Source organism: Dromaius novaehollandiae, chromosome 1 (genome assembly GCF_036370855.1).
Source record: "Dromaius novaehollandiae isolate bDroNov1 chromosome 1, bDroNov1.hap1, whole genome shotgun sequence".
Classification (NCBI taxonomy): Eukaryota; Metazoa; Chordata; class Aves; order Casuariiformes; family Dromaiidae; genus Dromaius; species Dromaius novaehollandiae.
Window position 1 is genome coordinate 58,905,152 of NC_088098.1, and position 25,364 is coordinate 58,930,515.

Below are 25,364 nucleotides of genomic sequence, written 5' to 3' on the forward strand. Positions count from 1 at the left end.
ACTCCAAACACTCTGAAGTCTTCAAGCAGACCCTTCTAAACCTGAAGGCGTGTGAAAATATGATTTCAATATTGCAGCTAAGATCTGTTAAGTATTTATGCAAGTTTAAAATACCAAGATCTTGAGTTTCTCTAAAAACTTTATATTGCATTGTTCAAAGCTAGTATTGACATGTATTTCCAGAATCTTTCTAGTCTGCCTTAAATGGCTGCAACCAGTATTACCTCCCAATACTAAACCTATTGCTATCAAGATTGTTTTGCTGCCACCAAGCATATGCTGCTGTCAGAGATAAGGCAGTATGCAAACAGAGCAGACCATAAATAACGAATTTAGACTAGCTTATGAGAAAAATAAGGCATGATATGTGGTAATCACTGGCTCAGCACACATGAGAGTGAAGAGCAGAGTGAAATTGTCCTAAGGTGAAGCATTATTTAGATATTTTGAGTTGACTGAGTTTCATCCCTACATGATTTGTGACTGTGACAGAGACTGCAATGGTAATATTCCATCAGTAACACAAGCTGCATAGTCTAAAAAATATGAGGCTTTGCACTTTTGGAAGGGGTGAAGAAATGGTTCAGCATAAATCAGTAAGAACAACACTAACTGTCATGGGATTTACTGTAGTTGATACAAAAGAAGTTTTTCAATCACTCATGATGGACAAATAGAAAACATCAGACAAACAGAGCAGATAGTAAAAATATTTCTAGTGTAGCTCCCAAGAAAAAAAATACATTTCTTATGGCTAAGAAATTCAAAAATAGTCGTGGAAAAATGGGCTGTTGCAAAGCAACAGAAGTGTATTATGACACTACCTGTACTAACCTATAGAGATCACTGGGGTGTAACAAATTTATTAGTATTATTTTACAAGAGACATCCACAGCTAATGTGATACAACTGGGTAGAATAATTTTTTTTTTTAATTGCCTGCCATATGTCAGCTCATCTTTCAACTGAAAAAAAAAATTAGAATCTTGGTTGAAAAGATCTTGCTGCCTGGAGCCAGAGAAATATCAAAATGTTTTCAGTATTTGTTCACTGCACAAATTAAAGAGTAATAATCCTTTGTCTGAATTCATATGTTTAGGCATGCTGATGTTTTCAGCCTAATGAATTAAACAAAGTAAATTGTTGATGATGCATTCTTTTGGTCATAAATGTAACTTATATAAAATGCATGATGATAAAGCACAAAAAAGGAAGAAGGATTTCATTCAGCTACATTAGTGCTTGAATGCTTGAATTAACACTTTGATTTCAGCAAAAAAAAAAAATCTTCATTCAGCCACTTTCTCTGAAAAAGTTCTCTTTTTTTTCTTTAGGAAATTGTAAACAATGTAAAGATAAGCAGGCTGAATATGGATTATTTTGAAGAAGACAGGGTTCTAAGAGACTAAGTATGAGCCTGTGTTAGGAGCCTCTTATGGGGAACTGTTTAATGCTCTTTCTTCAGTGTTCGTTCTGTGGTGATTCCTATTTAAATCAGAGCAAAACAAAGAATTCTTTTCTTCTGTAAATGGACTTGGATTCACTGTAAAAACACAGTAAGTATTACAGAAGGCTGAACTTCAAATTAACAGATTTCATTTATCCTTGTAAAGAGTTCTGTAAATTGATGAGCTGAAATCTGATATAATTTGAAAAAACAAGTTCAAGCTTCTTACACCCAAGTTTGAGAAAGCTAGAAATAAAGAGTTGGGAGAAAAATACACAATATGCTAAGAAAAATGGTCTTTTCTTAACATTGTCTTTAAAATAACATGTTGTCACTTTTTATATGGTTGGTATACATTTTCTTGTGGGGTATAAAAGTATTTCTGACCTGGCACTCTAAGGAATGTGTGCCCTTTCTGGGACACCTAATCAGCATGACACAACTCTTGCATCAATCTATACTAGATTTGATTTTCAACATGATCATAATTACAAACACCTACAAAATAACCTGAATGCTATAGAAAGTAAAGCTGCCACTGGAAAACATTCTCACTGTTTTCATTTGGATGAACATATAAAGAAAACACAGACTCTTTAATTTGTGAAGCAGCTGAATTTGGTACAGTTTAAAATACACATTAAAGGAAAAACCAACAGATGACTAGTCTTAGACAGCACTTTCCAAAGAAAACATTTGTTTTATCTCATGGAAAATCAGCAATTTTTGCATAAACCTGTGATAGAGCATGGCAATTGTAATTTTCACAGAACTTGATTGATAGCTGAGTGGTTAGTGCATTAAATGGAGGTAGTGAATCAGTCCATGAAAGACCATTTTGCCTCCACATACTTGTAACATTTGACTCTTCAGTTAGTGCCATAAAGTTCCCTTCCAGTCCTTTCATCACAGAAGTTTATAGCAGCAAATATGCCATATCTTAACTGTAGAAGCTCTCCAGGATTTTTTTCCAGTTTTATATATGTATAAAAATACACATATAACTGAAGACTTCAGTGCCTCTTGTTTTCCATTCACTCCCAAAGACTCTGCGAAGGCTCTCTTCATTCTATCATTGTAGGTTAAAACACAGACTGGAAAATGTTTGCTCAGAATTAACCAAATGGCAGTAAGATTTCCCTTTACTAGGTCTTGCATAAATATAATTTCATTGTTCCTCTCTCTTCTCACTTCAATTTTAAGCTTCCTATGGCCAGCAATGGATAGAGTGGAGAGGGTAGACGTTTACAACATTCATTGCAGTGATGATTAGAAAACATTTTTGCAAGCAGTATAGTTTAAACTTCTCCTAGGATTTATATTTGTATACAATGTCCATTGTCAGAAACAAGTAGCATAGTGTTGCAGTCCACTATTAATTTCCTGTCTTGAAACAAAGATGCCTGCTTCTGCTCACATCTTCTTTCACATAGTTCTTGCAACTTAACAGAGTAGGAATTCAATGAATTTAGTGTTTTGCATTTTCTTTAGACTTTGCGAACAATCTGAAAAATGTACTTTCTAAAGTTTAAAACTAATGCCACTAATTAGAATGTAACAAATAAAAAAAATATGGATATGTCCAAAAGAGAAGAGCTGAGGAGATCCACATCTCCAAAAGCCTTTGAAGTGCCGCTACAGATTTCTTCTATTATGGTAGTTTTAATATATCAGACAGTAAAAAAAGTTACAAAATAGTATAAAAAGAGAGCCCCAGCCAGGGGGAAGGAAATGCAGGAAACTTGCTAGTATTTAAAATGTTTTGTTGGATGCTATTGTAGATGTTGCAGAATTAATGGCATGGGTTCTTCACCTTTGAAAATCCCTGTTCCTCTGCAACATTTTATGTAAATAAAAACAATTCTAAAATGTTCATCTATACAAAATATAATTTTCTCCAGGATCAGCAGTCTTCATGCATTTCTGTTGATATCCTTAAAGAAACTCTCTAAAAGAAAAAATACAGCAAGATCACCTTAAGAAATTAATTTCATAGTTCTGTGATACAAAGCATGGGGAGATACAACAAAAAAGTTAGTATGTTTAAGTGAAACACATATTGTGAGAAATGAAAAAGGGAAGGGTTATTTTTTCTCAGAATTTGGTGTTCAAAACATTTTACGAATTAATGTTTTGGCTTTCTGTATGGAGTGGTTAGGACAGTAAGAGGATGGAATCTAAAAATCTCACTGTCCCATTGCAGTGCTCTGGTAAGATATAATCTGTCATTGTCAAATACTGACATTAGATTTCATGCTGTTTCATAGCCTGTAAATTAAGATACATTTTTTATTTATTTTAATTATAGATACATTTTTTACTTAATTATATTGCTTTCTAATATTTATTAGGTGCACAGTGTTTACATTTGCTTAAACTTTTAATGTTGAACACTTTGGGATCTGTGATTTGAAGCAGCCCTATATGTTAATTCAGCTATTCTGAAGACTATAACATTGTCTGCAAATTGTATCACCGACATTGGAGAGTCTCCCTGGTGATAAAACAGACACCATGCTATGTATAGAGATCAGAGTGTGATGCACTGGCAATAAATATCCAAAGAGACAAATGGTAAATGTTATGGTGAAAAAACTGTTTTTTGAAGTGTCATTATAATTTTGAAGTATAATTTCTGTATTGTAATAATCCTTTCTACTTCAGTAGTTTTGTCGGTTTTGGAAGGCAATTACACTTCTTTAAGGTAATTCATTGTGTAATTTTGAACAAGTACTTCTTCCGGAATGTGTCTCATTCTGCAGAATCTAACATTCATTTTAATAAGGAAAAGTCCTACAGCTGTGGTCTACCCAATACCATCAACTAAATGTAAACTGCTGTAGAGATGTATGAATGATATCAGTTAGCAAAGTGCATGTTAACTCTGAATCTTTAGCTGAACACCGATTTCTATATATGTTAACTACTTCCCTGCTGAGTGAGTGCATAAGTGAAGAAGCAAATAAATTAATAACAAAGTCTTGCATGATCTGATCTCAAGCTTTAGTTTTATGCCAAAGGACTTAGAGGATTCTCACTAGTTTTCCTCTTTTCCCATCTCCACAACTCCTGGATATGGCTTCCAGCAATTTATCACAGCACCCACTGGCCCACATATGTGATCCCCATCAGTTGTGCAGTTATGCGAGTGTTTGGATTTATAGTTTTTAACTTTCTGGGATTTGTGGTGTGAGGCAATGTCTTAAATGGTATTCATGAAAGACCTATGGGATATGACATTCACAGTGCTTAAAACTGACTCATTCAATCTGTGTAATTATGATATAAAACTGCAGTTCTAAGTCTTTTCTACCTTAAGGTCTCTTCTCCACTTTTGCACAGATCCAACAATGTTATGAGGAACTCGAATATCCAAAAGTCTGAGAAAAACAAGGAGGCCATAATTCTCTTAACTCCTACTGCAATATCCAGGAGGTTCTGTCCTCAAATCTCCACATGGCATTTGTCAGGAGGAATGGTTTCTTGGTTTTTCCCCCCCCCCCCCCCCCAAAGTTCTTTTGCCAAGGTTAAGTCTGACACGTTCATATTTTTATCATTTTGTATCCCTGTAGAGGACCAAAAACCCTTGAAACTCTGTACGTAGAACATACTGTGTAAACAGCAAGGGTTGCAGAGGGAAAGCTTAAGAAAATAAGTTCAAGTCATGCCTTTTACAAATCATATAAAGCTATGTTCTTTTTAGATAATCTAATATCTTCTCTTCCTTAAAGCTGGTTTAGATACATCACCAGAAACTGAACTATCTGTAGCACATATCCAGCTATCCACACCAAAAGGTTTTCATGTCAATACTATTTATACAGTATTTGGTATTCTTCACATTGTGAGGGAACATACATCAAAATGTGTAACTTTTAAAAAGAAAAGAAACAACTCTGGCTGAAATGCACTGAATTATCACAGAAAATGCCACAGGTAGAAAGAAATGCAATTTTAGTGGCACTGCTTATTTTAGTATTATATCACTTTTAAAGGGCTTGTTTCTAAAAACTTTAATAAATAAGATATTAATTTATTGAACCATTTTCAAGATCAGGCATCTATTAAACTTTTTCATTACATTTATTCTTATGTTTTAAAACTGAGAGGGAAAATGTTCATTAGGTAGACAGAAATCAGCTCTGTAAGTGACAAAATTTCTTTGTCTATAGCTTTGATATCTCTAGCTCAGTTAAGAATGGTAACTTTCTATTGCATTTGCTATTACAACAAAATTCATAGCACTTCTTAGCCACTGCCAAAATATGTAGATACCAACCTGAAAATCTCTAATGAAGGTGAAAAAGAAGAAGATAAAACCAAAGGCCACTATCCATTCACAGACTGCACTCACAAAATGATAAACATAATCCTGATGGAATGAGAGATAAAATAAACATTCAAATAAAACAGTTCAGCTAAATAATTGTGGAATGCTAAAAAAAAAAAATCTCATTAGTGTACACAGCAGAAATATTTTGAAATATGGGGAGTGCTAACTTCTGGCATTATCCTTTTCTTACTATTTTGATTAAGAAAAAACACCCTTCTAGTCCTATTTTTCAGTCTATGGCATGAAATCAGTTTTTATATTTGGTTACTTATTATTGTGGATGACAACTTCCAAGTGTGTGAACCCTGATGATGAATGTTTGAAAGGCTTTTTAAGGACATCAATTACATAGAGTCCTAGGATGCCAAAAGGGAGCAAGGTGTTGGGAGTTTACAGTAAATCCGTCAGGAGCTGAGGGCTCCGGGGCTCTGAAAAGTTGATCCTTAAAAAATAGTGAATGAGTAGAGAAAGGAATCCATTAACTTCCAAGTGTAAATGATTTGGGTTCTATGCTTATGTAACATACAGCATAATAGATTCCTGGTCCTTTGTTTAGGGGTTCCAATTCTACCATAATAATAGACAAAGCAATAATATTCAAATACATAGAAGTGTATTCAAATACACACAGCTTATACCACCAGTAAGATAAATGAAAAAAAAAGCAATAGCAAAAGTAGCAATCTTATAAGCCACATACACTCAGTAAAATTAAGTATATTTTTCCCTTGAAGAAGTCATTGTGTTTGTTTTACAAAAGGTATAACAAATTGTATTGTTGCAGAATGCTATGCTGTTATATTTCAAAGGGAAATGAAATCTGATTTTTCAAGACACTTCACTTGCAGTTAGATCAAGTGTTTATAAAGATGTTTTTAAATAAGCAAATAAAGGAAAGTTTCCTTTTGTAAGTTCAACAAACATTATATGGACTTATGACTCATCAAAATCATCCCACTATCCTGTTGTATAAAAGTTATTACAGATCTAGTCTTGGAGAACAATGAGTGTACCTATCAAAGTTGCATACGTTACCATTAAGCAGTATGTATTGTATGCTAACATGAAAGATAGTACAAGAAAACTACAATTAGTAGAGGATCAAAAAGTAGCTTGAATATAATTTTTACCTCAAAAATATTTAGTTCTTATGTGAAGGATATCAAAGTGAAATACAGTGGCCCACATTCAAAGCTTTTACTCAGAGCCACTGAATTGAATAGTACTATCCCCTACAGTAAGCACTCATGATGTTTTAAAACGGATGGCCACCCTTGTTTGACGTTTCCTGACAAGAAAGTAGGCCATCATATATGACACAAACAGAATGTACAGTGTTTCTTTTCAGCTAAAATATGCCATCTGTTTCACTAAAAACATTCTGCATCCCTTGCATCACCAGTAAAAAACAAACTCAAGAGGTAGATATTACTAAAATTATCTAACTTGTGAAGATTTATCTCACAGCTGCCTTGCCACTGTTCTCCTTAAGTACATTTGCCTTGGTTGCTTATATTAAACTCTTCTGGCAAGGCACATTCAATACATTATTTAACTTGATTTTTGGAGAAAGTCCACCCTCATGTGGTACAGTTTGTCCAAAAATAAAAATTATCTTTCACAGGTATCATTCTAAGACCCTTGAAATTGATTCAAATGCCTGATACTGACTTTAGTATGCCTTATATCAGACCCGCAATGTTTACCACAATAGTAAAAATTGTTTTAAAAGGAATAGTGAAAAAGCTGAGAAAGCCAATGTTGTAAAAATAAAAAATCAGAATCAAGTTGAAGGTCCACTTTTGTTTCATATGTATAAAGTCCATTTTCAGAAAAGTGACTGCAAAAGGAAGTAGAATGACTCACTTCCAGAAAGGTTTGGGGGGGGGGGGGTTGTTTATTTGTTTGTTTGGTTTTTACAATTTGTTGTAGGGGTAAACGTCTTAAGACTTGCCAATCAGTTATTTAAAGAAGCCACAAAGAGTTTTCTAATGAAGAAATAACAGAAAACTAATATTGTAAAATTGGTGAGACTTATGATAAAGTACTATTTAAATTCTCTGAGACATTTGCAATGCTATACACTTTTAGGTAAACTTAAGAGCACACCCAAGATAATATGATACAGAATTAAGTTCATAAGTTAATGAGTTTTTACCTTTTCATTTGCAATCCAATGAATTTTTGTCATGGAAATTTGTGAAGCAAACACAATCACTGAGAAAAAAAAACAGTGTAAAGGAAACTATAGAAGTTTAATGATTAACAGTGAAAATGCATCTGTTTATAAAACTCCCCATCTACCCCTTCTGAAATACAGGAGATCCTGAACAACCAGAATGTCAAATCAAAATATTAAGAAAAAGTATATTAAATATAGTTTAAAGGTAACTGATAGTAACAATCAAAACATATCTCTGAATAAATAAAGGGTTCTGGTGGTTCTTCCAAAGCACAGAGGGCAAAGAGGGACATTCTTGGCAGGAAGAAAAAAATCCTTAGATCACATTCATGACTGAACTGTGGAAGCAGTTCCTGCATTGCAAGGAGAACCATGTTGCTTTCCATAGGTCCACAGTAGGTGCCTTGACTTTTTAAAAAATTTTTTGCTAAGGACTAGGGCTCTCTTTAAAAGCCCTTTCACAGCTGCTGAAACCAAAAACTTGCAGCTGGACAGCTGACGTGATGATCTGCTCTGACCACGTTTTGTCATTGGCAGACCACCTAAAGCCCAGTAAAAGCAATGGGGTGACACTGATTTCAGCAAGCTGTGGGAAAAGCCCATCAGTGTGTTGAGTGAGCCTCTCAGGGAGTTATTTAATGAAGCCTTCTAGTTGAGCACCAACCAACAAGATCCAAACTATCAACTTGGGGTTAAAGGAAATCTTGTGTATCTCAAAGTAAAGAGGAAGACATGGAAATGAGATTCTCAGGACAATGGTTCTACCTTTGGTTAGGAGTAGACAGGGTATCAGCTACCAAACAGTCAAGTGTTGAAGGCAAGGCAGCATCATGGTGAGAGGAAAACCCAAAAGATTTTCAGTCTGAAGCTTAAAAATTAGTTTCACTTTGGTTCACTTGTCAACTGCTGTACTGAATTTCAGCCCAGCTCCATAGGTAGTGATCTGGTTTTCTACAGCTTATTCAGATTCTTTATAGAAAAATCTTCTATATATGCTTCACTATTCTACAATGAATTAAAAACTTAAAATAATTGTCAGAGGTAAACTATTTTTGGTAGATTTGGTTTCTGTGGGTCGGATCAAGTAGTTAATGACAATTAATTTACATAGGAACATTATCTTCTCAATCGATCTTAACACATCAAGAATGCAGTGGGCTCATAACCAAATCACAGTTTTATCACTCTGTAAATTTCCATGTTTTATTTGTATAAAAATTAAGCTTTATGACTTAAACCTTATTAACCTCTTATTAAAAAATAAGTTTTCTTTTACAATAATTTCATATAAAGTTCCTGTTCCTGCAACTTGTTCCTGCAATTGCCATCAGAAGAAAACAATGCAGTGTCACAGATCATGTGATATGTCACCAACTATTTCATTTTCAATGTCTGTACAGAATTTGCCAACTCTGCCTTTTTAGGTTCTGCATTTCAGTCCAAATTTCAGTTTCCAAATATCATAACATATATAGCTCAGTGTTCCTAGTGAAAGATCTGCTAACAGGTTTACAAATGAGTCTTTCTAATCTTTTCTCGTAGGCAAGGCTCCTAGAAATAACTATACTTTAAACCAGCTGCAAGAAAAGTGTTGACAAGAGACAGCAGGTAAATGAGTGCACTTGATAATTTCATAATAGCAATGCAGGTTAGTCATGCGATATACTTTGGACATTCACCACTAGGAAATAGAGAAGCTGTGAAAGTAAAAACTATAGATCTTGATAGCTTGCACTGAAGTATAGGTCAAGTCATACAGTAAACTAAGAATTTCACTTTTATGAATAAGAGGAGCTGAGGACATAAGAATGCTGTATCATATTCTGCTTTCTGAATTAATTAATCACTTTAGTAATTGCATGCTGTTTCACCTGATGCAATAAGGTCTTCAGAAATACTTACCAATGAGAAGATGAGTGCATATGCATATGAAAGGGTGACAATTGCCCCTTTGCATTTAGTTTATGTATATATGTTGCATAAAAGAGAAACTTAAAAACATGGTGTTACTCTGCTCTTCTTACAACAATGTGAATTTGGTTATTGGATTTAGTCAGGAAGACAAAGATATGCAGCAGTAGTTTCCAAACTGAAGGGTAACATGCTGCTCTGACACCCTTCCATGGTGTTGACAGCCTCCATATATTAACAAGGGAGAAAAATATTTTTTGCCTGTGGCACATTCTTGCTCAGCACTGCTCTGTGTGGAGTATCAAAGACTGGGGACCATTGGCACAGATGAAAAGCTGCCACTGCTTGGTTTAGAGACCAAATAATCCACCATCCTATATTTATGCCCATTTTCCTGTCCATTCTGCCAAAAATACTCTGCAAAATATAATGGATGCCATTATGCAAGCAATCAGCAGCAGATTATAGCATAGATTCTAGTGGTTGATGTTAGGCAGGTGTTGGTCTAAAATTAGAGCCATGGACCGTATTTTATATGTACGTGCACTAGGTTCATTCTAGAAGCTGTGCCCGCTATTGTGGGCTTTTCTGCATAAAATGAAGGAGGTTAGGAAGCTGGGCTAGCTGACTTCCTGAGGTCCCTTCCAACCTGAAGTATTGTATGTTCCTATGAAGAACACTGGGGCATTAGACTTAAATATACCACTGAAAGCTGAGATACTGTTTTTAGAAAGGTCCTGAAGTTCACCTTCACATTATCAAGAGTGTCTCAGCATACTATATGCATTATGATAGCAGAAGTATAAACCCTAAGAAAGCAAAGACTATAATCTCATTTTCATCCTTCATCAGCAATGGTTTAACTTAAAAGGAAAACCATGACCATGTAAAGGGAAAGCAGTGATATAAACCATAAAGGATACTGGGAATAACAGCAATGCATGATATTACAGATATGGCCATCCTTATGTGACACGCAAGGTAAGTGTTCCATTGTGGACAGGACTTGTAAGAGATAATAGACTGAAGTGTAATGTATACAACACCAGAGGCAAATGCCACCAAAGCTCCTATGTCATGGACACTGGGAACAGACAGCTCCTGGAAAGAGAATCAGTACAATGGTTAGCTGTTACTGCTTGTGCAGTGGTAGGAGTCATTGAGCCCTGACAAGACTGTAGCCACATCATGCTGGGCATGAACAAACAGTGGGACACAGTCCCTTCTCCCAAGAGTCCACACAGGTAAGATGAAAGAAAAAGGAGAAAGAGTAGCTTTCCAACCATGTCCAAAGTTATCAGATCAAAGTTAGAACATGGAAAAGCACAGATCAGTTTTAATGCTGTGTAACAATTGGACTATTACCAACTACTAATTGCACAAACAGGAACTGGGCTGTGTTTTCCTTAAGAGGTTCCATTACCTCCTTTTTCGCTCTTCTCTGCCAAAAATTTTCATCCTTTTATGTTGAAAGCTGAATCTGTATTTGTGTGGCCATACTTGAACTAATAGTGAGGTTTCATGGGAGCTGATCTAAACTGGGACTGCTATAGCTCTATCCTCCTCTTCAGTGGCCAGCCACAAGGCTCCAGGAAATGAGTTGGCAGAAAATTAATTATATGTTTTAAAGAAAAGCATTTCCCAAAGTAAGCTCTTGACATGAAGGACTTCCACTGCCAACTCATTGAACTATTCCGCCATTTTACTCTTTCCCACATCATCAGCCACTTCTATTCAATTTCTCCATCAGGTGAAAGCGAGGATAAAACTCCTGTATCACTACATGTAGCTTCTATTTTTGTAATACCCTACCTATGGAAGGTTCTTTCCTTTAAACACGAACAAGTAGAACTTCCAATAATAAAACACATAAAGATTCCACAGAAGTTCTCTAACTCTAAATGTTTCAAAAAATTACAAATACTAACATACGCTACCTTGGAATCCAATGCCAGACAGATAAGCTGGCCTTAAAGCTGTTTTCTGCCACCAGAGCATACCAAAACATGTGATATGATCTGACCTACAAAAGTTCTATTTTAGTGATTCCTGAAAACATATCAATATCCTTTTATTATATATTTTAATATCCTTCCTGGCTGGAGGACACTGTTTTCTTTTCCTTCTAATGGTGATTATCTTCATACGTTGTTTTTTATTTTCTTTCCCTGTGCTTTTCTTCCTTCTCACTCCCCTCTCTATCTCTCTGTGATGTATTAAGTTCTGTCAGATTTTAAAGCATGTTAAATACCTCACAAAGGTATTTAAGTGGCTTCTCATATATACTTGCATTTTCCTCTCCTGTCCTACCTTTTGTCTTCCTTATAGGAACAACAGGATTTCATACGGAAAGCATTAGGCAAGTTTAACTTCGGCTTTGCATTCACTGCCATTGAAAATATATAGAACTTTTCTAACATAACTCTCACTCTTGTTCCTACCAAACTCTCAGAGCTTCCCTACAAACCACATCACACACAACTCCTACAGAACCATGGGAACCATTGCTAGGTCTGATGCAGTAGTCCTCCTAAGCCTTCTAGTCAAAGACAGGGTGCTCTCTTTTAATCATGTGTAATATCTAGAAGGCAAAACAGGCCCACTGAGACCTGGGCTTTTACTTTGCCTTGTTCATTAAGGGCTGAGGGCTTTTTTCTTCCATGACCAATCATCTTTTTAATGCTATTCCTCCACTGTCTTTCATTTCTGTATTTCAAGCTTTGTGCTATTTAAAACGGAAAACAAATTTCTTATTCATGCCCATTGTTTATTTTCTCTTTTGCTTTTAGGGGACACACTGGTAGTGTTTTCTCCCACACTTTTTCTCATTTTTGATAAGTGTTCAGAGGGTGGTACCATTAAAACCCCATGTTGCCTATCGTATTCTACCTTGAAGCAAAAGGAGGGAAAAAATTTTCCTCACAATTATGCTACTTAAAAGACTCACCACAAATGGCATTAGATTTGTACAAATAAAAGCAAACCTTAAATATTCACAGTGAAATTTCACACTGAAGTCTTTTTAACAAACTAGATATTTTGCTTTGGGGAGAGAGAAAATAAATTGACATCCCATAGGGTCAACCAGCTCTACTACAGTACTCAGATATGGAGTTAGATCACCAGCTGGGGGAAAAAAAAGTGTTAAGAAACAAACAGTGCACATGGATATCAATTTCCTGCATGACCCACTGGTTACAGGGATGAGGCTGAATGCTAAAGAAACATAACTGCTAATTCCAGCTCTGCTTTGGTTTCCCAACCTTGAGCAATCACTTGACCTTGAACAAACCTCACAGCCTCTCCATGTCTCAGTTCTTCTGCTAGTAAATGGGGATAAGAGTGTACTGTTCACTCGTTGCTCACTATACCGTATAGCTGAAAGACCCAAGACTTGTAAACTGCCATTTCCATCTTCCTGGCCAATTAGGCATGCTTAAAAATTTGCTAGATTAGATCCTTAGCTAGATTAGATCCTTACTGTGTTCTGAAACTCTCCTACAAGCTGCACCTAACATGCAAAGTAAGGTCAAAGCAGAGGAAAGAAAAATTAAAGAGAGGAAGCAGTCTATGAACAGGCAATGACAGACAAAAGATAAGAATCAATATTATTACCGTCAGTGGGCCCTTCTTGAAAATTTAGAGCCAAAGTTTCTACTTCCCTGACTTTCCCAAACTATTTTGCATATTGGATTTGTCTTTTTCTTATTGAAGCTGGGTTTGTTTTCTATTTCAGTCAAGTGACACTGTCCCCCAACAAGTGATTTTTTTTTGTGCCACATATAAATCTAACCAGTAAGAGTACAGATATTTTAAAAGCAGAATACATGCCTGAACACTGCAGCGCCTATAGTGTTTGCTATCCACCCGCTGCCTGGAGGTAAAATTAAAAAGAGCAAGATACCAGTCTAAGGAGGAGATTTTTTTGTCTGAAAATACCATGTCAACTACATGCAAAATTATATTGGCTGCTGAAGCCCTGAGAATCTTTATTTTCAGTTTCTCCTTAGTGTTCTTTGGTTGCCTACTACTAGCCTTCTCAGATCCTTCATTACAGATAACTGTACACTGTCAGCTCAGTGTATGAGCACAACAGTATTTACCAAAAAGTTCTCCAAGGTAGAACACCCTTTAAAAGAGATAAATCAGCTGTTTCCATGGATTTAAAGGAAACACCTTATACTATCTGCCAGTTAAACTTGACTTGATTCTGAGTTGAATTTTTCAGTGGAATTGTCCTAACCCCTTTCTTGTGTCAGTTTTACATGCTTGCTCACTAGAAAAGGTGAAAGGAATCCTTTGTGTCATCATTTTCTCTCTCCACTGAAATTTCTTTCAGACACTGATGGCTGGACTCTCTTTATGATTCATAACGAGATGTCTTACCCCTTCTGGTAAAGTAAGTAGCAGTTCTAAATGGCTCTGTCAAAGGAATTAATGGTTACTCCAGCTCCTCCAAGCTCAGAACAATGGGCTAATATTGTGTTCAAAGTGCTAACCTGTCAGCTAAATCTAGTTTATTCTGTAGAAAATGCTGCTAATGTATGCACTACTATCCACATGAAAATAAAGGTGCTTTTCGTAGTTTGACTTATTCTGCCCTAGCTGACTGTAAGCAAACTAAACTGTTAGTAGCAGAAGCTTTTTATAGCAAAACTTGTATAATAAAAATTATTACAGTAAAAAATTTTACAGTAAAAGCATCTATAGTAAGATATTTTCTGGTACAGACATGTTACAAGACAAGCACACACAAAACCCCTCACTGGCATTACTGTACAAGCAAAAAATCTAGTTTACAGGGAGAAACCAAATCTGTCTTTTTAAAGCTACTAAAAGAAGTCAGGAGCAAGATATTCTTACTCCTTCTGCCAAGTATCCACACTGGGATAATGTTAACCATTTTAATCTATGTGATTGTATAACTGCTAAAACAACTTAAGTTTTATTTATGATCTGAAATTAATGATCATACCTGAAAAGTTGCAACAATGGCCATTCCAGCACAACCCATCAGTCCAATACATAATGAAAGTATGTTGAATGAAGAACTAATAAAGTGTGATGACCCATTTTGCTTTTCTACTATTAAATATCTGATATACATTGTAGCTACACCTAAAAAAACAAAAAAACATATTTTGTTTAATGATCATGTATGTCTTACATTGGATTCTATAAAGAACAATACTGTAACAGTTTGACAACACAAAACTTTGCTTCAGTCTATCTACAGCTGGACAAATAAATCAGGTAACTTTGTCAAGGCAGTAAGATATTATACACAACACATCAAGTCACTGTGCCTGAATGAGACCCTTAGAGAAGGTAAAATATTGGATGTTAATTTTCCATGAAGGCTATTTAGGGAGTACATGTGCACAGAGTTACTCAGCTCTTTATCCTCTATCCCCTAAAAGTGAAGAGGAAATGCCATACTCCCTGATTCAGATTCTGTAGATACTTAGCGGAAGAGTAAGCATCTCACAGAGAAAGTCAAGTGTTGTTCCATCACTGTTTTTCCCCTTTCTGCGGTACCCTATAACCTAATGACTCCCTCCGTCAGAGATACAGTTGGTGCATGCTAATTATGCCATCTTTCTCCAACTTCTTATTTTCAGCTGCGTTGACTACTTTGCACTGATGAGATGCTCTTAAGAGACAGGAGAAATGGTTCAAACACCTCCTCACTTACTGGCCTCAAGGAACTGGCCCTCTGGATATTGCTTGCATCTGGATGATATTATCGGAAGTGTGTGGAGTACTTTTTTTGTAGAATTTTGTGTGGACTGCAATATAAGCAGGCAGCTTTTGCTAGATTTCATTTCTCTGTTGTATTCAGACCAAGTACATTATACATACCTAAAACTGATGAAATATTAATCATAAAACCAAAGATACCACTTTCTGGAGGTTTTGTTCCAGTGTCACTAAAGCAAGAAGAGAAAGAAGAAATTAAAAGTTAATTGAAATCCGTGAAACACAAATGAGATGTACACATGAAACCCCAAAAGTAATGTCACCTGTGTGAACTGCAGTAAACATATAAATTGGAATGTCACATACTTTATACTTAAGCTTTATTTGTATTACTGAATCTTTGTTTTCAGAAAGAAAACAGTTTTAGAGCATAATATTTGAGCTATGTTCTTCCTTTTCTGTATGCAATGTGTAGAGATGCGATGGATTGGGATACTTTGTTCATGAATGACATAAATGGTTACATAAATGACATATTAAAATGTTAGAGAATTGGGTTTGATTTCCTGATTTGAGAGGATTTTACCCCAGGAGAGCAACTGTGTTCCAATGCCTAGGAATGTGCCTAGGCATTGTTTAATTTACTAATGGAGATATAACTTAAGAGTACTCTAGGCCTGAGGTGTTGTAAGTCTTTTCTGCTAAAGCTGTTCCTCCTTGCAGGAAATAATTGGAAGTTCACTGGACCAGACAAAGCATGAAAGCGATAATATCTACAGAATGTATATGTATGCATACATACATACATATTTATATGAAAAATATATTACATAGAAAATGGAACATCCTCAAAAAAGGACACTCAGAGAATCTTTTTCCCTTTTTCCCTGCAAATGTGTGAACACCCACACAAATACCCATACCAGAGAATGCTCTTGCCTAGTGGGAAGGGTGTAATTCTGGGAGTATGTAGGTTCAAGTCCCCTCAAGCAGGATTTTTTCATGCTAGGTGAGTATTCTGTTGAAATAGGAATAAGTGCAATATCATCGCCTCTTTGCCCTACTGTGTCTTGTTTAAGGTGCAGCCAGTCTGAGAATAGCTGTCAGATCAGGCTCTGACAGCCAAGCCACTTGAAAGTATGTAGTTTGTAAATCCTTACAGAGCTCAGATGTGAGCTGGATTCTCAGTTAGTCACCAACACCAAGAGGCATGGTTGTGTGTGTGTGAACAGATGCATCCAAAGGAACTTTATTGTCAGAAACCTAAATCTGTAAGGATTTTAGCTAATGCCAAAGTTAGGGGGAAACTGAGCAAAGGCCCTGAGAATGAAACTTTTTCTTAGGTGTCTGATGGGATAATTAGATACCAGGTAAAGACATTTTATGTGTTTTGATCAGATAAATCCTACCGATTCCAATAGGGAGGCTGGATTAGTTTTCCGTGCTATGCATCTGAACCTATCACTGACTGCAGCCAAAAGGACAGGTGCTCAGAATGAATGCCTGAGCTGTAGCATCCAAAAGAGAAAGCACTCTAAATAGGTAACCATTTTTAAAGAAACTTTTTAAAAATTGTGTTTATTCATGTTAGAAAACTAGAGCATATCAAAGGATTTAGTTTCTTAGAAACTACATTCTCTCAGTCTGCATGTATGTTACAGAAGTATTTGTGTAATCAGTTGTTAAACTGATTTGTCAAGAATGGGAGTAAGCTAAGTGTAAGAGGAATCCTTTTCTATGAAAAGCTGATGCAACAAATAGAGGAAAATCTTATACTTCCTTTTGACTTGATTGTTTCCAAATCCTAAACAGCAAAAGCTTGGGATACCCAAGCTTTTAGACACGTTTTCACAGCTTCTTGAGCATTAGCAATCCCTGTTCATCTATATCTTCTTGATATGCTTTCTGAAGACTTGCTACAACATGCACTCTGCATTGTTCTTGTTTCTCTTTGATAGTGGAACTGATGGAAACCATATGGTGACTCTCACCTTTCTGTTTGACGTTTCTAAAAATCATTTTAGTCCTTGCCTCATCTACCCATTTTTTAACCTTGAATTTCATATCTTTTGCTCACCTTTCTGGAGTGTTTTTACAAATACGACAAAGGACTTCACTTAAAAACTGAGCCACTTGTGACAATCTTGAAGGACTTTTGCAAATCAGAAACCGTTCGTTGCTAAGTACTGGACTGTGATCACTTCAAAGCTTTTGAAGTGCTTTAGGTGAGAAAAGAATGGAATTGGGACATGCAAAGAAAGCAGCCATTTGAAGTTCTTGGAACACTTCACATCAAAAGAACAATCCAAATAAGCTGAAATTGCACTTAACTCCATTTGGTTTTAATCAAACTTTTCTCAAGCTAAAGCTTTATAGGGAATTTTGCATTACTGTTTTTTAAACTCAACAATGCTAGATGCATTTTTTCAAGTAATTTCATATCAAGAATATTTTATCATACCTAAAATGTATTTACAAAGTACTGCACTGGACTTTTAAGGACACAATCACCATACTTTCTACTAAAAAATCCCTAAGGCTAAATGAAGACTTAGATATATGTTTCGTTTACTTCTGGGATTTTCTGGTCTGTAGTTTCAGAAAAAAAAATAAAGGTATTCAGTGATAGCTATTGCTTTTAATGAAAATGAAAAAATAAAATGGCACATATGAAACAAAAACTTGTGTTCATTTAATTTAGAACAGTGCATAGGTGAGCACAGCCATCATGGAAAAGACAATTAAATAACCTGGTATCAAAATGACAGTATTTGTGTCATTGTCTCAGGAAGTAGAATTTTTCTAAGTCAAACAGTCTTCTGAATAGTTGAAAGAAAGAAGAGAAAGTAGAGGAGAAAGAGAGTAAATATTTTAGGGCCAAAGACTCACCATCTTCAAATTTTCTATATGCCCATCATAAAGTTAAACTATTTCTCTGTGAAATCCTGAATTTTTTAAAGTAGGAATTAGCAGATTATATTCTGCCTGCAGGAATCTGACTGATCTAGAGGTACCAACTGACAGCAATTGTCTTTTGGGAAATTCCCTTAAGTCTTTCACTGAGAATTCAAACCATCAAATAGTCATCCCAGCACATCCAAATTAGTTTGGATTTTGAGTACCATGAGCAAAAAAAGCTCATCTAGGCACAACCAAATACTCTTCTAGGCCTCAGGTGCAAGAATAACTAAAATTATATTAATTTTTGTCTACCTAGAAATGTATTTATATGGTCTATTTGATAAGACATTAGCACAGTTTCCATGACAAAGGTAGATGTGGCCTTTCTCTCACTGTGACAGCTGTTACATGGTAAACAAATAAAATGAGCAAGTTACCTCAAGACAAACACCAGGTACTTCAGGAATCTAAATAAGAATTTCAGAAATGTTGAACTAAAATTTGTCAGTATTTTTCTCCTTTGTCTAACTGGAGTTTACCCACACAAACTTCATTTTATTTTTAAAGTTCATTTTAGGATATTGCACAACTGAAATTTTGCAACATTCTTCCTCTTTCTCTTCTATCGAAGTTTTCACTAGATCATGTTCTTAATTCCATGATTCAGCTTCTTAGGCTAAGGCAAGATTATAAAAGAATATATGATATATATAATTATATATTTTATATATATATAAAATCATATATATCATATATCATTATAAAATATATATATATATATATCATTATAAAAGAACATGAACTACATTATGACTATTGGCCTAACTATTTAGCAGGAGTCATATTATTCCCAAGTGTATTGCATGCCCCTTCTACCAAGATCAGCTGCCTTTAGAAGTATTAAAAATTGTTCACCAACTGTCAAGCTTTCACCCAAATTTTGTGTTAAAAGGATTTAAAATACACAAGACATTTGTCGTATTTAAAACTTTTTACTAGTAAAACAAGAAGGCATGCACTATTTTTAAATCACTGACACAGTCTCATCTCTGTTGTTTTTATAAAGGTATGTGGATATTTATTGTGATTTCTCAGTTCAAAGATAAGAATGATTTTTTTCAGTTAGATTGTACCTGTGCACAGCTTCATATTTATATAACTATGACAGCTAGGATACCTTCACCAGTTACAGAGCTGCAACTTGTAGGTTTGGGCTAGGTCTTTGAAAAGAATCACACTTACAGTCAACATATCTATGCTATGAATACCTATGCTATGCTATGCTATGTAAAGAACAGTTATACAGAAAAAAGTGTCCAGTTTGCTCATATATTTTATTAAAGGACTGGACTTACACTGCGACAATAAGAACCATCCTTTGTCAAATTCAGCTGTTTCTTACTAGAGGACCTCCAAATCCTTCTGAGCACAACACAGTTACATCATCTGGTTTATGTCCTTGCTGTACCAGGGATAAATTGCACTGGCTATAAGCACTTCTGTGTCAATAACACTGTGTATGTATTTGCATGGAAGAGCATAACTACAATCACAATAGGTAAGGCAGTATGATATTTGTGAATGGACAAGAACAAAGCTTTCTGAGAGCCAAGTCCAGATCTGGCCAGATAATCTACCTTAGAAAGTTCTGCTAACACAAGCATGAAGCCCAGCTTTCTTTGGCTCACTCTGAATGAAGGTCAACTTTCCTGTGGGCTGCAGTGCCATTTGCACTATCTCGCTTATGATCACAGACCTAAACTTTCAAGCAAATTTACATGCAGGCATAACTCAGGTTAGCAGCCTTATGAAATTATGCATGTCCATAGAGCCAGTCAAGGAACTGGGTCTAATCTAGCTTGAAACATGTATTTGAAAAGCTTTTTCAGATCCTCTGAAACATCAGAACCATTCTCCCATTTGCGGGTCACTTTTAATCTATTAAGAGCTATGGGCTAATAACTTTATTATTTAGATGTAAATGTTCACAGAGTCAGTACAGTGATTTCTAAAGCACTGTGCTTGAACGACTGAGGTGGCAGAAACCAGAGGGTAATCATATCTTGGGGAGTCTTTTACAACTACTACTATGCTCGGCTTTTAAAAATCTGTGCTTGTGTGTGCACGTCGGACTTCAAGACATGTCACCACTTTGGCCCACTTCTGGAGATACTACACCACTTACAGAAAGGGCAGGCAACCTAAGTTTCGCCAGGATTAGGCCTGCTGCATACTTCTGACCCCAGCAGAAAACCTTTAAAGATCTTTTTTTTACCACACCCGTCGGCCTGTGGCTATCAGGGAGGGGTGAGCGTTAGAGGTGTGACCGGTGCCCCCCAGCGAGGCCCCGCTCTGTCGCCCCGGCCTTCCTTCGCCCGCTGCCGGTAACAGCGGGGCCACACACGCGGCTCCGCCGCCGCTGCGTTTCCGCCCTGGGGCACCGCAGCCGTGCCGGGAGGCCAGCCCCCGCCCGCGGGGCGCACGAGCAGCGGCGGGGTCCCTCGGCGGAGCCGGCGCCCCTCGGCACCTCCCGGCTGCGGCCGCCGCCTGGCATCGGGCGCCGGCGGGCAGCTCGCCCCCCGCAACCCGCCCGCCCGCTGCCCCTCGCCCCGCCGCACCCACCGCCGCCTCACCTGATGTAGGGGACGAAGGGGTCGATGTGACCCGCCAGCACGGCCACCACGTAGGGGATGATGAAGGAGGCCGAGGACCAGGTGACGAGCAAAGCGGGCACGAAAGCCACGCCGGGCATGAAGCACCGCATCCCCCGCGGCAGCCTCGGGGCCGAGCGGGCTCTGTGGCGGCTCCCTAAAGTCAGAAAGCGCAGGGCAGACGCCGGGGACACGCCGGGCGGCACCGGCGACACCTCCCGCCCCGCCGGCCGGCTCCCACCCGCCTGCCTTCCCCCGCCCGGCAGCGGCGCGGCGCTGCCGCCGCCGCCGCCGCCGGGGCTGCCCCGTCCCTCCCCTCCCCGCCGCCCGCCCTTCACTTTCGTTTCTCCTCAGCGCTCCCGCGCGGAGGCAGTCGCCGCGATGGCCCGTGCCGCGGGGGCGTCGCGAGCCGCGCCCGCCGCGCCTAACGGCCACCAACGGCCTCTAACGGCCGCCTCCACCCTCCTGGGTGACGCCCGGTGCGGTGGGGAGCGAGGGTCCGGCCGGGATGGCCCCGTTTGGCAGCGTCTTGTATTCCGTGGCGGTTTCCCGCGGTGTAGGCGTTCATGGGGAGCTTTAAAAGCTAAGATGGAAATCCAGTGTTTCCATTTATTTATTTATTTATTTAGCCGCGCTCGCTGTGGCTGGGAGCTCGCCGAGGTCTGTGCGAGGCAGCGTGCTGGGCTAGCGGGAGGTTTCCTCGCACCGTACTGCCTCTGCTCCCGGTGAGGGGGGCGCAAAACCCCTTCAGGAATCATGCTATTGAAAGCTTTCTTTTTGCGGTACCGCACGGTACAAAACTCATCCGGCTTGGACGCCTTCGTTTCAAACACACCGTGGTTTGCGAATCCTTTGGGGATTCACTTTTTAAGAGGCTTAGAGGGAAACATGGTTTAATTCAAAATCGTGCTGTGTTCCACAGTTTCGCTTTGGTCTAACCTGAAGCCATGAACAGTCCGTCGGTTTATCTCTGCTTTGACTGCTCTTATCTGAAATCCAGGCTAACGTGCGAGTGCATGTCATTTCAAAACACAAGGAAAAATATGTGCATACTCCACTTTCCCTTCATGCTCACGAACGTTTCATGTAACTGCTGTCATCCTATCTTCAGTTTAGTAAGTTAGAAGCTGAGTACTTCGCATGCCTTTGAAGGTATTTGGAAGTGAGATAGAAATTTAGCAAAAGGACTTTAAAGGAGTGTACATTGGTCTAAATACAGATGAGTAATCCTGCAAATTTTTTTACCCTTAAGACAGGAGGTACACGATATCCTATGCCTCTTGGCAGTAGCACGTTGCTCAAATCCTTAGTGTATAATTTTGATTCAGTAATCATTGACACATAATGATTACACCGGAGCAGTTAAAAAAAAAAAAAAAAAAAGCCTGTCCCTTCTTGTATGGGCTAATACTTCTGTATTACGCGGGAAGAGCTGTATTTTAGGTATAGAAAAAACAAAGATTTGAAAAAACAAATTGATACCTAGCCTTTCTATAGGTAATCTGTCTTGCAATAATTTTGAGTGGCAGAAATTCGTGGTTGCAAGAAAGAGCTTATTTCTTTTTAAGATAAAGAAACAGAAATAATGAATTGGAATGAATATTTGAGCTGTTTTCATATATACTGATTTAAAACTTTACAAAATTTCCCTTCAAGATCAGGTTTCTTTGCTTTTTTCCCTCAGAACAGAAAATTAAAAACTTATTTTTCAGGCATTTGCATATATTAAAAAATGTATATATTTTCTTTGGTAAATAAATGGACTGCAGAAATGCGTTGGTCTTCTTCCTGCATTTATATAAGTAGAATGTGACTTTTTAACCCAGAGGAATAAAGTAGCAGTTCATCTTGGTTTTGGTTCCTTGTAAAAGAAGAAGAGGATTCATTTTCTTTTACCACATCGACAGTAAGACGACACTGTTGGAAAAACATTTGATTCTCAGTTCTGCAAAACGTATGCATTACAGTAAGTATAGTTTTGTAAGTAGTCAATAACTTATTCTTAAGTAAGAGTTGAGTGTTTAAGTTCTTCACACCACTTGTTGCACTGCCTGGACATTGTTTGGAGTCAAAGAAAAAGACACTTTGCTCAAGCAGGTGGCAACTTACTGTTTGACGAACACTGGGGAAAGCAATTTGTTGCTATGTAAGCATTTATTACAGCTCCTGATGCTTATAGTTTTATTGTAGGAAGTAGTAACAATATATAGTCACGAGTGGAGATCTTTAATTTGTTTTTTGTCAGCAATATTAGGATGTTGTTCTTTAAAGGATCCTCTGGAGCTGCAAAGAATAATAAATACAGGTTGCTCACAAATTTGGGAGAGATGATTTTATTTATCAGACATGAGGATATTAGTATGATATTTCAAAGAAAGCCTTTATTTTTATTTATTGTGTTGGACAAATATTAAAATACTGGCAGTGTAAAAATACAAAGTAACTATGGACTTTAATGTAGCTACACTGGGTTTAACAGAGTTACTTGACTATTTGTTACATCAGTTTAAAACATTAATATACATTTGTGCTTATCAATGTAATATCATATTAGAATTGTAAGAAGAACAGATCAAATCAAGATGTGTAAGTAACAACATACCTGTCAGTGAATTGAAAGTGTTTTAAGGTAAAGGAAATCGTCATGGAAGATACCTAAAATAGCCTGTGCTGGTGGTAGTTGTACTGCCACTTTCTTTCCTCTGTTTCATTCACAATCTGATCTCCGTCGATTCTACATTTATCATGTGACCATTTTCCTTATTGCATTACCTTCTGGGAAAAGTCAGGTAATTCCAATCAGATAAAGTGCGTAAAGACACCCACTGTGCAAAGTGCCATGTAAGCAGTTGCCCTCTTTGTAATATCATCTAAATAGTAGCTCTTAAGCTTTTAAAATAGGACAAATTTTGACATAGCACCTCCAATTTATATACTGATTTTCAAACTGGGGGAGGCCCATCTCTTTCCCATTCTCCTTCTCTTCCTGTCCATAACCCTATTTTGGTCCCAGCAAAGTGCGCTCATTCCTCGAATGCATTCCTGTGTGCTGCCTTGTGGGGATATACTCCATGGACCTTTCAAACTGCTGGTGAACAGTTTCTTTGTTTGTCATTGACAGACATTCTCTTTCTAGCAGAAAACACAGGCAGCTAAAAACAATTTAGGGTGAAGGCCTGGTCTGAAGGTCCAGGGATTGAAGCAATGGCTGGGAAATAACATTTTCGGGTTATATAAGCATCACACCTGGAGCACTGATAAAACAAATACTTACTAGTACCTTTTAAATCTAGACAGATTGCTTGTATACTTCACTTGTCTGATATTTGTATCTGTCTAATCTAGACAATATTTTCTGGTGAATCCAATCTGATAGTTAAACAACGGAGGTGGAGAGTGGGGGTGTCTGGACTGGCTTGTGAACAGTCCTAATTTCCTCTGAGCGAAGCTGAGACAGACTGCAAGGGTATCTATCTGTTGTAGCAACATGGTCCTGATATTTATTTCCATGCTTCCCCTGATGTACTTCATGCATTTAACCTCCTCACTGCCCGAGAGGCCGCAATCACAGTGTGCTGTGCTCATGCAGGCAAGTCTCCAGAAGTTAGAGCGTTTGGGCGAGAAGTAGATGTCACAGTGATCGCCAGCTAGAAAGATTGAGAAACTTTTTGTTCCCTGTGTGGGAGCCAGGTAAGGAAAAGAAGATAGATGGAAGCTCAGAATATGTCTCATTCAGCTGTTTTTATATTGCTTATGAATAGTAATGTAAACAGATCATGTACATTTGCATTTACAAGAGGCTTGCTTAAAAATAAGAGTCTAGAGAAGCAGTATAGCTTAGGTTAGCTAGATTTTAAAAGAAAACTAAATAAAATAAGAAAGGATGGCTTCAATGTATAATTCCAAACTCATTTGTTATAAAGGGATCTGGGACATGAGAGAACTACATAGAAGAAGCCACCCCAACATAATCCCTAAATTGATCTTTAATGTCTATAGATCGTGTTCAGACAGATTCTGTGGAGAACTGCTATGGTAGCTCTTACTTCCCTGCTTTGGTAGAGAATTCCCTGTATGGCAGAAGAATAAGTGAGATCTGAACATGACAGTAATGCAAGTCTGAAACCTGAGCAAGGGTAATGTTAACTATTTCAGTTACTTTTTAAATTCCTGTATTTTGCTACAGGACAAGCACTAGGAGAAAAGCTCTTTGTTAATGGCTCAGTAGCCTTGACCTGA

The 25,364-nt window shown here is 37.5% G+C and overlaps 1 protein-coding gene across 2 annotated transcripts; it reads right to left on the reverse strand.

Moving 5' to 3' along the window:
- Positions 1-609: 609 nt before the first annotated feature.
- DRAM1 (DNA damage regulated autophagy modulator 1) lies at positions 610-21,406 on the reverse strand. 2 transcript variants are annotated; one of them, XM_064513825.1, is made up of 8 exons: positions 21,108-21,406; positions 15,736-15,803; positions 14,849-14,991; positions 10,797-10,974; positions 7,939-7,997; positions 5,727-5,819; positions 4,761-4,827; positions 610-3,395 (listed from the first exon to the last, which is right to left on the reverse strand). In XM_064513825.1, exons 1-7 carry the CDS (start codon positions 21,236-21,238, stop codon positions 4,801-4,803), a joined length of 699 nt encoding a protein of 232 aa, XP_064369895.1. In that variant the 5' UTR covers positions 21,239-21,406; the 3' UTR covers positions 610-3,395; positions 4,761-4,800. The 2 variants fall into 2 exon arrangements, with proteins under 2 accessions (XP_064369895.1, XP_025975596.1); XM_026119811.2 differs by lacking the exon at positions 4,761-4,827.
- Positions 21,407-25,364: the final 3,958 nt, after the last annotated feature.